The sequence below is a fragment of the Telopea speciosissima genome, chromosome 5 (genome assembly GCF_018873765.1).
Source record: "Telopea speciosissima isolate NSW1024214 ecotype Mountain lineage chromosome 5, Tspe_v1, whole genome shotgun sequence".
Taxonomy (NCBI): domain Eukaryota; kingdom Viridiplantae; phylum Streptophyta; class Magnoliopsida; order Proteales; family Proteaceae; genus Telopea; species Telopea speciosissima.
In genome coordinates, this window is record NC_057920.1 from 10,337,247 (window position 1) to 10,355,758 (window position 18,512).

At 37.1% G+C, this 18,512-nt stretch overlaps 1 protein-coding gene across 1 annotated transcript; it reads right to left on the minus strand.

The window, feature by feature from the left end:
* Nucleotides 1-11,563: 11,563 nt before the first annotated feature.
* LOC122662255 (BEL1-like homeodomain protein 4) lies at nt 11,564-16,914 on the minus strand. The gene is made up of 6 exons (XM_043857838.1): nt 16,624-16,914; nt 14,952-16,355; nt 14,100-14,485; nt 13,631-13,691; nt 11,783-12,476; nt 11,564-11,750 (listed from the first exon to the last, which is right to left on the minus strand). Exons 2-5 carry the CDS (start codon nt 16,272-16,274, stop codon nt 11,784-11,786), a joined length of 2,463 nt encoding a protein of 820 aa, XP_043713773.1. The 5' UTR covers nt 16,275-16,355; nt 16,624-16,914; the 3' UTR covers nt 11,564-11,750; nt 11,783.
* Between the last annotated feature and the right edge of the window lie 1,598 nt (nt 16,915-18,512).

Genomic DNA, 18,512 nt, shown 5'->3' on the forward strand with positions numbered 1-18,512 from the left:
TTTATAATACTCCAATTATTAATACATAGTCAACACCTACCAATTTAATTTTATTTGTATAAGTTTTGGATGGTTGAGTATTCCAAATTTCCTAACCTCCCCACCCCCTCCTCTCTCTCTTTCATATTTATATGGATAATAATGATTTAATTAAAGAACACCTAATGCTATCAAGTTGTAATAGACTGTATTATCAGTCCCACATACCATGTGAACCAACAAGAATACCATAGTTGTCCAACCCATTGTTTATATAGTTTAGTTGCTATGATCACAAAACTGAGACAAATTGTATTCCATGATTGTAGTTTAAGGACTTGGAGTAAGAAATTACTCAAATAAAGATTAAGTTTTCCCTCAAGAAGGAATTCCTTCATCACTCATGATGTGATTCTATGATTAGACTCTTATATAATCATTAATCTCATTTTCTATTATAAATGTCTTTTCGATGCTAACTAAAGGTCCAGACCCCTCTCTTCATCGTTGGTCGAAGAAAAACTAGTTCCAGCTCAAGGTTTAGTTCATGGTATCAGTGCTAGTATCCATCGCTACTAATATTAATATTGATACGATATTGGGCTGATTATATATATATATATATATTTTTTATTCCATTACCTGAAGTCCATGGTCCAAAATCTTTTGGGGGATTAAATGCATAGTCCAACTTAAGGATCATGGCAGTTGTTATCAAACTATTTTTGAACTGAGAAAAGCTAAAGATAAACTGAGAATTGTGCCGTGGAGAATGAAGAGGGGAGACATCACATCTAAGTAATGACATTTTCTTAAAAGTTAAAAAGGCTTTTCATTTTTTTCTTTTTAACTTTCTTTTTACCTTTTAATTAAGGGGATTAGAAAGCATTAGTGACATGAAAGAGAAGTGTTTATTTTTAACAGAACAGAAAGTAGTGGAGAAAGTATATATGCATTAGAATTAAAAAGGGTATTAGCGATAGAGCCTAATTAACAAGCAAGTGGCCCACTGCTTTTCCTTCTTGAGTCTTCACTGAGACTTCATATCAGAATAATGGATGAATGGTTGAAATAGCCCATGTATCTATCAATCACCCTTTTATCCTCGTCTCCTTATATCTATCTATCTATCTATCTATCTATTAGTTATGGTCGGTGTCTCTAAACAAAGGGATCAAATTCCATTGGATCAGAATCGACTTGAATCAATCTAAAAATTTTAGAATAAGCCTTTAGATTCATTTGAAAATCTAACAATTCTAGAGTTTCTTAACATGAATAGGCCTTGTCAAATTGATCAAAATCGAAATTGTTCACAATCAATTCTGATCCAAATAGATCGATTCATAATTTTATTTTATTTTTTATCAAATTTTAAACTTAAGAAAGGATTTAGATATTTAAACCTTTTTGTTATTGTGTTCTTGACTACTCTTTTTTCTTTTTCTTTCTATGTGTCGGCTGCCTTTTATCTCTTTGAGGGCCTTCCCTTTTAGGAGGTGATAAGGCATTTGAAAGGGATTGCCTTTGTCTGATTCCCAAGTGGGTTTTCCGTGTCAACTTCATTTTCATTCCAAATTCATATGCTTACATCACTAGAGCCCAATGGTTCTTTCGTTCTTTCCTTCATATGCCTTTCTACATGTACATGATGTTTCATGCCTTTCACACGTGATGGAGTGTTGGGAGTTATAGTGTTATAATCCTGTGCGTATCGGTTTATTTAGGTTTTGGGTGTGTTTATATATTTGGAGGTACTCTCCACCTAAGAGCTTAAATTTTCAAGTTAGATATTTCAATATGGTATCAAAAGTCAAGTTTGTTTGTTGTATGACATCCTTAAAATGCATATTCATGTGTATGCCATGTAGAAAATGATACCTATAACAATGCAGAAAAGAATGACAACCGTAAATAATAATCACACAATCGAATATAAGGTACTTTATATCCACAGTGAGATGAGATCTGCTTCAATATCAATGGAGAATAGGGTTAGAGTAGTTCGTCTTCACATCTCTAATTTTTGATAAAAAAAATTCCCTTGCTACAAATATTAGTGAAACCATATACATGAATTTTACCGAAATACCTATATAATTCTTAAAAAGGGTTTCCATTGTAGGCCTCGAGACCTATAGTCTCTTAACAACCCTTCGAAATCAACCTATAAATCCAAACAATGGAATACAAGACATCGTACCCCCAACATGCCAAAGATGTTTTGTTGATTAGAAATCCACACCCAATTAGAAATAAACTGTAAAACAAGAGTGTTTGTTCATTCCTAATGAAACCACTTTTTTTTTTTTATGAGAAGCAGAAAATTAATTAATAATCCAAAAATAGTACAATATCTTGAATATTGGTTGAAGAGAGTTTCCTAGTCCTAGCCTGATAAGCTAAAATATGAACCAATTGGATATAATGCCTAGACTGCTTCATAATAATTATAGAACCAAATAAACTAAAAGAAGTTTTGATGTCAAAAAGTAAATGAAAAAGTTTCCAAGGCAAGGGATAAGTATCAGCATCCGTCAGTTAGTTTTGCAACTCTACCGAGTCTGTTCAAATGTTCGGTTTCCTGCATCCCAAAAGAAGTGTTCCTAGCTGATGAAACCACTTTACTTCCCTTCTCCATTTCTTCTTTTTCTTCCTTTTAAGAAAGATGGGCTTTTAGCATGTGGGAGGTGCTAGATGCCCTTATCCAGCCACCCATGATCAAACCCCAACTCAATCTTTCATGTTAAGAATAGGAAAGGCTTCCCCACAATGCCAGAGTAGAAAACTCTCTCTCAGTCTCTTTCAGTCTTTCCTCTTAGATAACTCTTGATACTCTTTCTCTTCTGTCATTATTGAAAAAACTGGTCGTGCGCCTCGTATTGGTGTAATCTTCCCACTGTAGCATCGTGGGAAACCCTTCCCCTAAGATAAATTAGCCTTTTTTTTTTTTTTTTTTCAAAATTCTGCTGAGCAATACCATGTGGGGATTTAAAGTGACGAAGAAGCTACACTACACTTAGTCCGCCCCCCCTGGATGAACTCCTTGTACATGGAGTGTTTATGTATGTTTTGTGACGACATGTATCCTTTTGATTTTATAAAAATCTTCTAATATGTAAGCAAATAGACAACATATCATCATAAAACCATTCAGGAAGAATCGTTACACTCCATATACGGGTAATTGATCCAGACTCCAGTACATTAGACTTAATATAGGAGACAAACCCTAAAAGAGCCCCTTTTGTGTTGTTCCCCCATGTCCTTTGCAGTAACTATATATATATTCAGGCAAATTAAAAATCCAAATACATGGGAACAGGGAAGAGCCGAATCAGATATGTCTGACAAACATAACAGGCCAGGGCCCTTAAGATGGTAAGGCCCATATATAAATGTGACCCATTTGTTGTTATTCAGTTGTTGTCCTTTTGTAATGTGTACAAGCCCACACATGTTCCATGCAATGTTTCGTAAGTATTGTGTACTTAATGGCGATAAATTTTCTTTATCAAGGGAGGGATCCCAAAATATTTTAATGTTTGTTCTTAGCCACCCCCACACCTCCATGTGGCATTACATTGCAATTAAAAGGGCCTACATATCATCTAATTTAAGATTAGCATGCTTAATTATTTATTAGATAGCTCAAGAGCAGTTAAGGGTTACAAACACATGAACAGAGGTGGTCTGGTCTGGTCTGGTTTCACAATTGCAATATGAAACCCACCCAATTTATGGACAAGTAGATCGTAAGATCTCTTTTATAAGTCCTTTATTGGTCTAATATCTATCCGATCTCAGTTTTTCATATAAATAAAATAAAATAAATTATAAAATATGTTGGATTTTATTAGTTTTCTCAAGTATTATTGGGTTTTTCCAGTTTTAATCCACCCAGTCGTTTTGGTCAGTCCGGTTGATTTTGGTTTCTTAGCGGTTTCCAAAAGCCAAAACCAATACCGAACAAATAAGTAGTTCAGTTGGTCGGTTTTGCTTTGGTTCGATCAATTTTTGTTGGTTCATATAACACACCCGCGAGAAAGAACTAAGTGGGCTAGCTATCTAAAGATTAGTATTTTTGTCATATTATAATTAGGGTAAAGGTTCTCTAAGCTGCCAAGGGAGGGTATATTAGACCATTTTTCTCTATCTCTCCTTCTCGCATGAAATGACCTTGCGACCCTCCTATATGTGAAACCATTCTTTCGTGTCTCATTGGTGCTCTTGCTCAGGGAACCCTCTCCCTGTAATTAAAACTTCTCCAAGGTTCTACCAAAAAAAAACTTCTGCAAGGCAATTCGGTGGGCCATTGCTGGACTGAAAAGATATATTGACCCATTAGATAGACATTTCACACCTGAGTCCAGCCCATTGAATAATCAAGTTAATAGGTCCAAACTCGCCAATAGCCCTAAGATCATTCATTCATTGTGTGAGGTTAACGATGTCAATTGGTACAGAATGGAGAAACCAAAAGTGCATTGTGTCATACCAAGAACTTGAATGCATTTTCAATACCGAAACCGTATCAAATCGGTTCAGTTTCGATACTGTTTTTATTCGGTTTCATATAAAGCGGTTCCTTATGAGTTCAATTTTGGTATGGTTTTTATTCGGTTTCATAATATATACTTAGATACATAATATATAATTTCTATACATGTGTATACTCAGTATGGTTTTGGGAATAGGTAATTTAATACAATTCGATTTGTATCAAACAATTTTACCTTAGATATTGAAATCGTACCGTAACGAACAAGATTCATTTTCTTCATACCGAAATCGTTCCAATACGGTTTTAAATGATCGGTATTGATTTCGGTTTCAAATTGACACCCCTAGGTGAGGTGAATTAAGAAGCTACATAGAAAAAAAAAAATTGGAAAGAGAACGTTACTTGGTCGCATGGGGCGTGCAACTACTGTGCTTAGACACAAAGTTGTACAAAATGACCACCATACCCTAAGGTGTCTAGGCATAGGAACTGCGTGCCGGCACATATGATCAGGTAGGGTTCTTTTCACCTTAAATTTGTGGATTGGCAGGGCTGTAAATGGATAACCGAAAATTCGAATTCGATCTGCATCCGTATCCGTTTCGGAGCATCCGAATTCGTTTAGAGATATCCGGAAAAAAAATCCAAATCTGAATACTTAATTATAGAAAATTAAGTAAATAATGATCTTGAGGGTTTTTGAAGATTCAACAGATTCTAGAATATGAGGAAAAGAGAATCATGATCTAAAACTATGGATTGAGAGTGAATTGCATCCACTAGGGGGAGGAAGGTTCGGGTTACACAAGGCAGAGGTGTAAACGGATGGTTGAAAATTCGAATTCGATCCGCATCCGAATCCATCCGAATCCGTTTAGAGGTATCCGAATTCGACTAAGAAATATCCGAATCCGATTACATCCGATCCGTATCCGAGCTGAATCTGATCCGTTTACAGGCCTAGGTAGGAGTAGGACCCCAATTGGGCTTGGGAGTTGGGCCCAATAATGGGCGTGTATTTGGTTACTAAAGCGTCACCCCCGAAGTGTATTTGGTTACAAAAAATAAGGGGACCTGATGTAAATTTCTAGGAATTGTGGTGAAAGTAGGAAAGGAACAATAGAAATCCATAATACAACTTCTAATTAAAGTTTGAATAGGAGATGGAGATTCGAAACCAAGTAAAGCTCTGAAATCAGATTTGAAGAAGACTTTCTAATATATAAAGACATGCTCGCTAAGGCATTATCACAAACATAAGACATTCAAAGATCATAGAGAGAGAGAGAGAGAGAGAGGAAGGATGAAATCTTACAGTAATAGCGAATGTGAGTCAGAAGCTCATCCAGTCCATGTTACAGTAAGTTTCAAGAAGCTAAATCCATGGCCACAGGCAGATGCAGTATTCTTGTTTTTTAAAAGCATGAATGTAGAAATCTGTCACGGTCATTTATCTCACAGGCAAAAATTTCTCAGAAGTTACTGTTTCTGCAAGGACGAAAGAAATCAAGAGGAAAAGAAAGAAAAAGAACCAGAGAATAATACAAAGAGGCTACTGAAGAAGGTGGTTAAATCATTGTTTCAAAGAAAGGCATAATTAATTAATGGTGGTTCCTAGCTACCCTTCCTTTTCAGGCTTTTCTGTACATGAAAAAAAGTATTATTAGTTTTCTGTTTACTTCTGCTTCTAATGTTAGATACGTTCATGGCTCCCATACTTTAACATAGAATCAGAACAAGAAAAGTGTTTCATATGAGCCCTTATTTTTAATAGAGTCCAATGGCCTGTGAATGGTGGTGGCCAATGGGAGTGTGTTCTCAACATGTGGCGTGCAGTAAATTTTTGTAGTTGATCGGCACCATATCATACACAAGGTGAAAGGAGTGGGTAGTATCTAAGGGATATTTAAGCAATGGGGAGGGCCGCAAGAGATCGCTACCTGGTTGCGTAGTCCCTGTATTAGTGCAGAGGTCAATCAAACGTGCAAGGCCGGGCATCTACATGAATGAGTTTTTTTTTTTTTTTTTTTTTTTTTTAACTTCACGAGGGGTAGGGCTGTAATTTTATGTGCTCCTATGTTTGGACATAGGATCCATGTGACTAGGCAGTTCAAGTTCGTTTTCCCTTAAATAATATGCAGGGTGAGTAAGCAATATTTATTATGTGGGAGCGTTCTCCTGAGGAGCACAGGGACCACACACAATCAATAACCAATGAGAGCATGTGCCGTGGCATTTGTGGGGGCAGGATTTTTACCTTTCCCGGAGGGTGCGGTCACAATCGTTTTTATTGCAAGCAACACACGAAAATGTACGTGTACAACGAACAAAACTGTATGCACCCACAAGATTGTGTACGACATACAACACGTGTGTGCGTGAACAATGAGCATAGGAAATAAAGCAAGTACATACACAAGAGCTAGACAAGAGATTTACATGGTTCGATAATACTTCCTATGTCTTTGAAATGAGTCCAAATTTCCATTAGGATCAAGAGAATAATGCAATCCTTACGGTTTGATTTGCAAATCAAATTCCCTTTGTGCACCCTTCTCTCATCCCTCTTCCTCACATTTTGGTTTTTTATTATTTGGATCCTCACTACCCCACTTGATACACACCTCTCTCCTCTTATAAGACTCCTTTTCCAACCTTAGAAGACTTCACTCTCTTGGAAACTCTACCTCTTAGAAGACTCTACATTCTTGAAGACCTCACCTCTTTGAAAGTTTCCATCTCCTCCACTCTCTTGGAGGACTTTACCTCCTTTGTGGACTCTACTATCTTTGGAAAACTCCAAATTCTTCTTCCACTATTATCACTACATTGGAAAACTATGCCATCTTTCATGCACTCTCTGTTCTACCTTGGTGTTTCTCCACCTTCTCCATTATTAAGCTTCCATTTTAAAACCAATTAGTTCTACGATGAAAGCTTAATATGGTATCAGAGCTGGTATGTTGAGCCTCTGTCGATGATGGGTCCTGTTCCACCCACAAAAAGACAGAGCCCAAAAGAGGCCTGCATGTAAAGAGGAGTATTAAGGTAATAATCCCACATCAGCTGTGGGTGCTCCGACTATCAAGTATAAGAGCCACAAGAGGTCACCCCACTTAGAACCCTAGAGAGAGAGAGAGAGAGAGAGAGAGAGAGAGAGAGAGGTTGGTTTTAAGATGGAACCTACATTAATACCCATTAAAAAACCCTAATCTGCTAAACTAAAATCATCAAAAAGTCTAAATATATATAAGACACCAAACCCAATAGTTTTCCCTTTTTGTAAAGCTAGGGATGATCTTTTCCATGGCCCATGTGGGCTGGTTAACAAAGCCCATTAAACACATGCAGTGTCAACAAATTCTACACATATGCAACAATAGGGAAATCAGAATGGACCAATGTAAATAGTAGAACCCCATTTACTCAGTTCTCCTTAGAGAATCTCTTAGGCTGTAAAAAAGCTGATCTAATCAGATGACTATAACCACCAGGACCTGCACACTGCATGCACACTCTTTCCTTTGCATGCTATGAGAGAGAGAGAGAGAAAGCCCAATAATGAAACGTGTAGAGTTATTGCCATTCCATTGGTTCAGTCTGAAACGTGAATACAGAGAGAGAGAGAGAGAGAGGTTATTAGCCAGGGCGGATAGTCCCAAGCAAAATGAGTTGTCCCATCTCTCTTCAAATTGAGCCCCTCATGTACTGTGCAGTGTTTGGTATTGGCCATCTTTACAGATTGTTACCGACCTGAGGGGTAGCTTTCAACAACTAGGGGGGGGGGGGGGGACCTATTCAAATATTGGTTACAAACACTACACCAAATGAAGTAGATCGATTAAGCTCTGCTTTATTATTCTTTGTTTTCCTTTCTTCTTTACTTCTGCATTGTTATTGTTTCTGTTGAGATCGAGCAAGACAAAGAACCAATAGTTTTGAACTGTGGATCAGACATGGCCAGGGGATATATGGATTCTACTTTGTCGATCTTAGCTTAGTGGATCAACTATTCATAAACCCATCAACAACTACTCTGGATAATCTGAAGTGAGGGCTTACACCCAAACATATATCCTTTCGATAGCTAGAAACATTTAATAAACACATTAATTGGGACTACAGAAAGCTCCATATCACTCATTTAAGTTTTCTGGTTCACCTTTCTGTCCATGAATTTCAACAGACATGGCCAACTTAGCACCTCTCTCTCTCTCTCAATCACACACACATAAATGAAGGTCTGGGTCAAATTCATGGATAGACCAGTGTGAAAAGATCGACAAACCCCTGGTCCTTTCCTTTCATGGGGGTGCGTCGATCTTTTCATGCTGGCCTGTGTCTGGCGCGCAGAGCGATTAGTTAGCGTTCCTTTTCCCTAGATATTTTTTTTGTATTCTAAAAACACTACCCTTGACAAAGAAAATTGAAATTATGTTCTAAGTAGAATCAATTCTTCCTAGGGGACCACTACAAATCCTTTAAACCAAGGCAGCCTAGTTGGATATATGTCTGTTTATTGGTGGTTGTGATTTCTTTTATTTTTCCTGCAATTGAAGAACAAATTAGGTAAATGATGCTGATGGCAGCCTTGTCCATATAATTTTAGACTTTAAGCAACTTGTAGATTTTATTTTTGGATCATAACTTGTGGAGGTTGATTCTCATGTAAGTTGTAAGAAAAGATATGTAGTAGCTCATGCAAGATGACAATTTCTTTCACTATCAATCCATATATATGTACGTTGCTTCAACCATGAGTGATTTCTAGGAAGGAATGAAAATAAAACATGAATTTATATTCTCTCTTTATCTTTTTTTTTTCTTCTTTCATTTAGGTGTTGTTTAGTGTAAAATGGACGGAAGTAAAAAAAAAAGAACATAAAATTGTTAATTAAAGAAAAAGACTTAGACAGTCGTTATCTAAATAAGGATCTAAGACCCACAAATGAATATTAATTTTAACATCACAATAAAATAAAAAATATTCACCAGAAAATAATCAAACAAAAATGCTAATAAATCATGCTTTCTAACTTTTTTTTTTTGAAGAAATAAATTAAGAAAAAAATAAACATAATTTGTGCATAAAATAAAATTCTAAAAAAACACTTGATGAGAAAAATAAAATAAAATGTATTTAGATAACAACAATCCAAATTCAAAACTAACATAAATACACACCTAAAACTCAGAAATTAGAAAATATAAAATTATGAAATATATAATAATGCCACTATCCATACAAGACACCTTTTATTATGCAAATTAAAATGAAAAATATAATAGTATGATATTATAATATTCGTTAAAAATAACCAAAATTATAAAACTACCCTTACACTTTTGAGTAACCATAAACTCCAAACTAAAACCCTAATTTTTTTTTATGCATAATATCCTAAGAAAGTTAGAATTGAGATTTTTAAACCTAATGCAAAAGCACATTAAAAATAACGAGTTTTTTTTTTTTTTTTTTTTGCATTAATAAAAAAATTACCATAATCCATTATATTCTAGATGCAACTCTATATATGATTATTCAAAAAAAAGTATACAATGTATATACTGCACTTAAGTAATAATTTAGCCTCATTATAAATAAATAAACCCAAACTAATTTTTAGAAATTCATGAAAATGCATAAAAATTTACCAAAAAACCTACCATGCAAAACAAGCCAAAAGCCCTAATTTTAAGAAATTTTAAAATTATAGCGATGACATATGATGCTGGTATTTGCATAAGGTTAATTTCGATATACTAGAAAACTCAAGCATTTTCACATAATATAAAAATCATGGTGTGAATTAAAAAAAAAATGATTAGAAACCCTTGAGGAAGTTTATTGGACTGAAAATAAAATATTTTGTAAAATAAAGATCAAATAAAATAATTTTAACCATTTCCAAATGCAAGGGTTTTTCCATGATGTAACACAGTTAATCTTAAAATGTGGTTAGAATCTGGTGTCGTTGACTTCCTTTTATGGTCAACTATTTAGTAATTCATAGTTGACGCTTTCAAATTATTTCTAGATACTTCCAAACGTTAGTCAAAGTGTCACAAATCCTAAGGCTAGAAACAAGATCTCAAACCCTTTCCTTCGGCATCCAATTATCACAGACATGCATGGTTTTAGGGTGACAAAATGAGATGTCTATAGTTATCCAAACCACACACAGAAGTAGTGGAATAAAATTTGGCCATTGAATTTGATTTGAAAATTTGATATATGACTAATTCTTGAAGGACCTCATTTATCCACTTGATTAAATTTGCCACAACATCAATGAGGTGGCTGTAATCAATAGAAACATTTTGCCAAGTTGGCAAGACATCATTTCTGCCTCTTTTTTTTTTTTTTTTTTTTTAATTTTTTTTACCAAAATTAGGTAAATAAAATGTTAATCTCATTACATATGAAAATTTTTTTTTAATTTTTTAAAGTTTTAGAATATTTCATTTGTTCCATATAACCATAATTCTAAGATGTGAACTGAACTCAACTAAACCTCTTCCCAACTAAACAGGTTTGATTACGTGGATCATATTTTTCAACTCAAACTTAACTTGTGCTTTATGTATTCTGAATCATCAAAACACTGTTGGAAAACTAAATTTTGACTCCGACGAGTCACACAAAGTAGAAAAGTAATAATAGAAACTCGTCCAAGTCTAAGAAATAACAGATGAGATTCGAGTCAATCCAAATTTTTATTGATTTGGTGTTTTTGCCAGAGTCATGTGAAACTTATTGAGTCTTTTTTTTTTTTTTTTAAATAATAAAATTGGGCATATATTATTCATAGACCATAAGTTTGGTCTACAATAAAACCAGAGAGAGAGAGAAAAGGAAGTGAAGCAATATTCCATCACATTTAAGCTCATCATCAGTACTCTCTACTCTTTCGGCTCTACCATGTGATTCTCCGACACATTTATCAACTACTTTTCTCCTTTGCCTTAAATACTCAATCATGGTCGGAAAGGGGCAATTAATAAATAACACATCTCTAGGGTTTTCTTGCTACCTCAAAGACATCAGAACCAGATTTTTCTCTTTTTACTAGGGAAACAAAAACTGCATCTTCCTATTTCCTTCTAAATATGAATTATAAAAAGTATTTTTTCAACAAGTTAACAACCTATATATCAAAGTATACAAAACAATCTCTATACAAATTAAATAGATCTTCAACATTTAGTTTACTTCTTCTTCATTTATAAATACCCAACATTATAAGAAGAACAAAAAAAGAGATTTTTTTTCTTTTTTAAATTTTCTTTTCTCTAGATTTCAACATCCCCCAAAATCTCTAACGGAGTACCGGTTCTGCTCCGGCAAGTTACCGGCGTGTCGAAGCCCAAGAGTGAGCGAGACATCACCTGTTGTGGTGGTGGTGGTGGTGGGAGTGGTCCCAAACCTTATAAGAGTGGCAGTTGTGGTCCCATAATTAGTAGTACTAGGAGCTAAGATGCCACCACGTGTTCGACAAGTGTCGTCGCGTAAGTGGGTTGCTGAGAAACGCTGAGGCAATGCCATCGTTGACAAGTCTTCGTGATGAGCAGCTATGGAGTTGGAGTTGGTGGTGGTGGTGGCCGCCATGGTAGGAAGAGAGGTGGTGGTGGAGGAGTAAGACTGGTTGGCATAGTTTTCCGAGAAGCATTGTCTATTGATTGCATCCAGTGATGGGTCGTTATCAACCCTAAGGGCATTGATTTCGGATCTTTTGCCTGCTGCATTTGTGGAAGTAGTTGTTGAAGATGATGTAGTCATTGCTGCTCCTGCTGCTCCTGCTGTTGTCGTTGGTAATGACATTGCTGCTGTCACTGTTGGTGTTTGGGTAGAGCTGCTGCTTTGGCCTTGTTGGTTTCTCTCTCTTTTTATGTCTCTCTCTTCTTCTGCTTCTTCCTTAGCCTCTTGTTGGTACATATCTTCCACCATGGGTTTCCACAACCGAACCCTTGCATTAATGAACCAATTTGATACCTGAAATTTTTGCAAAAATTATAATATTAAACCTTTAGAAAGTGAGACCAATTTGGTGCATTAAAAGACCTACATTAGGCCGTGCTGCACAGACACAAGGCGGTGGTGCGCAATGATCGCCTTACCTCCATTCGGGCAAGGCGCTCGGGCAAGGGTAAGGTAGTCATCGCGCACCATTTCGCACCCTAGAGGATCTGGATTGTTCTTTTATCGGCACCCACACCACACACTCACAAACCCACAACCATATCCCCTCCCCCTCTTTCTCGGAAAATTATCTCATCTAGTTTTCTGCCCCGGTTCAGTTCCCTAGTTCCTTTAATAGGGGGTGACGGATCCCACCCGGACAGAGTGTTTGGGTAAGGATAAAGTGGTCAATCAACTCCCCCCTTCTTAGAGGAACTGGGGAACTAGACCGGGCAGGAACTGAACTGATAAAGATCCCTCTTTCTCTCTCTCATTTACTGTGCTCATGATTCTTAATTGATTGGTCTGCAAATTGGTAGTGGGAAATTTTGTTTCTATCTCAGAAAATTAAATATGGAGAGAGAGAGGATACATATATGAGAAACCAAAATAAATAGAAAGAGAAAGAAACAAAGATGAAGAAGAGTAAGGTAATGGTGTGTTTTTTTTTTTAATGAAAGAAATCTCATGTGAAAATCAAGTACAAAATGTACAATCTAAATGAATGCCATTGACTATTTTTAGGGTTCTTAATTTCTAATGGTCCTGATGTTTGAATTGTTGGAAGTTGGGACATGGAAGTAAACTCTGTATTATTACCAGAGGAAAGTGAAAAACAAAAAAAAAATAAAGAGGAAGAAGAGGGAAAAAGGCTGCAAATATCAAATGTCACCGGTTTCTGGTGTACTTGTTTCTGATACCGATGGACAATTTACCAGTTTAATATTTCTATTGATATGTTATCATGAAAAGAGAAGAGAAAAAGGGTTAAGCTTTACAACAGAAAGTATATGAAATACTAAAACCATGCAAGTGACACTGAAACAACTAATGGTCACTACCTTCCTAGGGTTTCCTATTCTCTTTCTCTTTTCCTGCATGTATTTCCATTACTTCTCTTTCGGAATGGGGTTAGGGAAAGGAATATATATAGTAATATAACAGGTAGGGAAGGTCTGTAACAATACCTGATTTCTTGATAAACCAGTCTGACGTGCCAACAAATGCTTGTCTGCATCGCTCGGGTACCTGAAACCAAACCCAGAAAGAAAAAAGAAAGAGAGAGAGAGAGAAACAGATCAGAAAACGACGACATCAGGTCCCTACCCATTACCTGATTCATATAAGGAAAACACAAGCTTTATGTACCAGATGGGATTGAACAATTTCTTTCCCTGCTAAGGCGTGAAAATCTAAGAAACAAGAATTGATGCAGTTGTCAGGAGACAAGTAAGCTGCACCCACACCATCTACCTCCCTTTCAATATCTATTACTATCTTTAGGTTTATCAAAATTATGAGGGAGGAGAAGATTTGGTGAGGTCATCGGGTTTGGTTTTCTCGGTAATCAATCTTGATGGCTTTGATACCAATTGTTAAAGCTAGAGAGAGAGAGAGAGAGAGAGAGAGAGAGAGAGAGAGAGAATTCAGACTTACGGATGAAGAAAATGTTCGAAAAGCCAAGCTCTCAGAATATTGACGGAACGTTCAGGCAAACCTCTCTGAGGTCTCCAAGCTTCTTGTTCCATCATACCCATTTGATGAAAAGCTCGTTGTTGCCTAAGGCTTTGTTCTAGCTTTTTAAGTCTTGGTGTCTCTCCTTTAGTAACTCCAGAAGCTCCTACACCATCTTTCTCTCCTAGAAGTTCACATGTATGCTTTAACTGTGCTGCAATGGCATCTTTTAAGCATCTGAAATGGCGTGACATCGCTTTCTGAGCTAACACCGTGTAAGGAGTTGCTGCACCGAAACCCATCACTGAGTCGAACGAGTTTACTACCATTTGCATTTGTTCACAATAATGGTTGTATCTCCTATCAACCTGTTCTTTCACATATAATCATTGAAAGAGACAAAAATAGATTTATCAAACACTTACGTACAAAGAAAGGTTAGCCCATTACAGATGCTTACCCAAAATTATTAAATAATCATCAACAGAACCAGACGAAAACCCACAACCCTCATCCATCGATCTAAACTATACAAGCTTTTTTTTTTTTTTTTTAAATGTCAACTATCCGAAGTCTTTGGAATTGGAGTAAGAAGGAAACCAGTCATAATCACAAGCCACCTTTGAGGAAGCCAAATTTTCATCTTTAAAAAAAAAAATAATAATAAAAAAAAAATGATTTAATACAAAATTAAAAGAGAAGGAATCATAACATGAAATTAATGAGTTCAAAAACTTTTTATTATGTTTTTTTTGGTAAAAAAGCTTCAATCAATCCGAAAAAAAACAGAGAACAAGAAAAATGTAAATGGGTTTGAGTGTAGAGATTACATGCCTCATCAACCATGGATATGAGCTTGACCTTCCTTCTTTGGAATTCAATTCTATCAGCAGAAGATAAAGGAGGAATATCCTTGGAAGAAGAAGGAGAAGCACCAGCACCAGCACCAGCACCACTGGTATTACCTTGATTAGGGTTAGGGTTTGAGGTAGTAGAAAGTCTCTTATTCTTGAATTGTCCTCTTCCAACACTGCAGAATTCTTCAAGTAGCTCATTAGCAGGTTTTGAGTACTTAGAATTCCTCAAAACATTAACTACCCCTATAGATGATGACCCAAAACCAACATGGACTTGCCCATTATGGGTCTGGTTCTGAACTTGCAAATGTAATGGTTCTTGATGATGATGGTTTCTCAAATTCTTCATTGATTGGTATGAAGCCGCCGCCGCCGCTGTAGAACCAGTATTTCCGAAATACAACATTCCACCTTCTCCCATTCTTAATTCCTCAGCTTTCGCCGCTTCGAATTGTTGCAAAGATGATGAGAGTGATAACGAAAGCCCTTGGCTATCTACAAGCCCTCCTCCAAGTTTGTTCTGGTTATCTCCGCTGCTGCTGCCGGGGACCCATGTGAATTGCAAGTTAGGAATTGAGGTATTACCGAAGGCGGCGGCGGACGACTGGAACCCTTGCACGTGAGGAGTAGTAGTGGATGGGTTTGGTAGTAAAAGATGTAGAGGAGTAGAAGAAGAAGTGGGTTGAGGAGGTGGTGGTGGAGGAGGAGGAGGAGAAGGTGACCTTGGTTGTGGATTCATGAGGAAAAGCTGCATGGCTGCTGCGGAATCTGCATTTATACTTGAAATCTGATGATGATGATGATGTTGTTGTGAAGGTATGCTGCTGCTGTCACGGTCGTTGCTGTTTATTTGTCTGTGACCGTACCAATCGTTAGCTGTTGCTGATGCCGCCGGTGACGGCCGTGACAGATGGTAAGTTGAAGAGATCTGATTATCCAAAAGGTCGGCGGCCACCACCGCCGAACCTGATGGAAAATTGAACATCTCTGACAACATCCCACCAGTTTCGTAACCGGGAAGATCACCGGATTCTTCCTCTTCAATACCCACCAATGGCGGCGGTGGTGGTTGTTCAAACCCTTGCACCCTTAACTTGTCTCTCCGGCTTTGCTGTGCGATATGTTGTGGTTGGTGTTGTGCCGAAGTCGATCTATCAAATCCATTAGAGAAGTTGAAGATCCCTTGGTGGAAGCTTTGGGACATAGAATTCACACAATTAGGACTGCCTGAGGCTAACTCTCTATTATTATTATTAGAGGAGTGAGTCGGAAAAAGTGGTGGTGGTGTCACTATTTCCATATCAGTAGTAAATTCTTCTTCTTCAGCATCATCTCTTTTTTTCTCTGCCGTCTCCAACTCCGTCGTTTCCTAAGTCCGCCGCTGCTGCCCATTTTTGCCATTCGGATCGGTTAGAACTTTAGTAAAAAACTGTTAGAAGCCAAAAAAGAAAGAGAAGCCTTTGGGATGGGATTCCAAACAATTAAGGCTTATCGGTAGGAAAACATTTGAAGAAAAGGGATAGAAAAAAAGAAAAAGAGGGGGGAATTGCAGAGACAAAAAAAAGTAGAGAATTGAAATGAAATGGGTGATTAGAATTTCTTTGTTTTGGTTCTAAATGGGTTTTGTTTAGTTTAGTTTAGATGCTTACCTGATATAGTTGCAGGGATCGAAAGAGTGCCAAGTTCTCAGACATCGTTTTCCTTCTGTTTGATTGAAAGCTTTCTTCAGTTCTTGTAAACCCCCTGTTGTCTCTCAGTCCGTCTCTCTCTCTCTCTCTCTCTCTCTCTCTCTCCTTTTCTCCTTTGCTCTTTGCAGTAGTGAGTGAGGGTTCAAAGATTACAATCGCCTTCTGAAAAGACAGGAGAGCATAAAATTAAACATCAAAATAGGAAATGATATAAATAATTGTAAATGACCTATGAGTGAAAAACACCCTCGAGAAAGAGAGAGGGAGAAACAAAGCGTGAGAGACTGTTTGCGTGCGAGCGAGGTAGACAAAAGTTCACTATGCTTCAATATTTACTTCACTCCAAAATACACACAAATATGGCGTGGGGTTCGTCTGTAGCGCGACACAGCGTAGCGCACATCAGATGGTTTATCGCGCACGAATACACAGTCCAACAACCCACCTGTGTGTTGGATTATGTGCTCGTGCGCTGTAGACCGTTGAATGATGTGCTACATGCTGTGTCGTGCTAAAGAGGACCCAAATCCACAAATATGTAAGCCCTACGGAGAAAGAGAGAAAGAGAGAAATTAAAGAAGGGAGCAGGGTGTTGGGACCCGGATACTCTCAAGCTAGCGACATCCAATGGCTGGAGGCACGAATCCTGGGTTCCTCTAGCCGTTGGATGCGAGCTAAAGGGGTTGGCATAAGAAATGACACAAATACCCCTGTTGTGGCTGAGCTGGATTTCCAAGCTCCCATCACGAGTGGACAAGAGTCAAATTCCTGAAATTTTATTTATAGGTGGACCCAAAGATTCCTTGCTTGTCTAAATTTACTCTATTTCAATTTTTCCTAAGTGTCAAAACAAGGCAAGGACTAGAGTGGAGTGTAGAGATTTACATAAGAGCATTGTTGTCAAGGGTCGCTTAGGCGTCTTGGCGACTTTGTTTAAATTGGCACATCGGCCATCTAAGCTACACCTATGTGCCTTACTGGTGTCACCTTAATTTTTGTTCCCGTCGATCACCTTGGTTATCCTAGGTATTGTGACAACTATTCACAATAGGATATATTTACGTTTGGGAAAATGCATATCTAGATATGAAATTTGACATGTGGTATATCTAAATAATTTCTTGAACATCTAATGATCAGAATTTTCAAATCTTGTTTCCACACGATAAAAAATGCGAGACATGTTAATTTTCCTCTGAATGAGGGCATGCTAATTATCTTTTTTCTTTTATCCAAAAATTTTTTTTTATCTGTTTCCATAAAAGAAAAGGCTTTTATTGTTTTTTTCTTTTTTAGTTAAAGGAAAATGATTCCTTTATATCCATCTACATGAAAAACACTGGGTCCACATAAGTACTATCTCTCTCATATTTTGACGATGTGGGTTCATGTGGATCCTATATCATGGTTTGAGGAATCGGTATCGGATTGGTAGAGATTGACATCGATTCTTGACTGATCCCATATATAATGTTAACAAAAAAAAAACCAATTTTTTTGAAACGATCAAAGTTGAATATGTTTTGATCCAGACCGATAGAGGTCAATACATATCCAAATTGAGATTTATTACTGTGAAAATAATTTCCACCATGTGAGTGTAGATTCCTGTTCATGTCCTTTCACATTTCATCTATGAACCCCACACTCTCTCTCCTCATCAAAACTCCCTATTGGATAATTCAATTTATTATTGGCTATCTGCACAGTGGGGGTAAGGTTGTATACATTATGAACTACCCCAGACCCTGCAATGGTGAGAGTCTCATGCACTGGGTACACTCTTTCACCAGTGTAAAAATGTACTTTGACGTCATAGCGATCCCTATCTCTTTATTTATTTTAGCCGG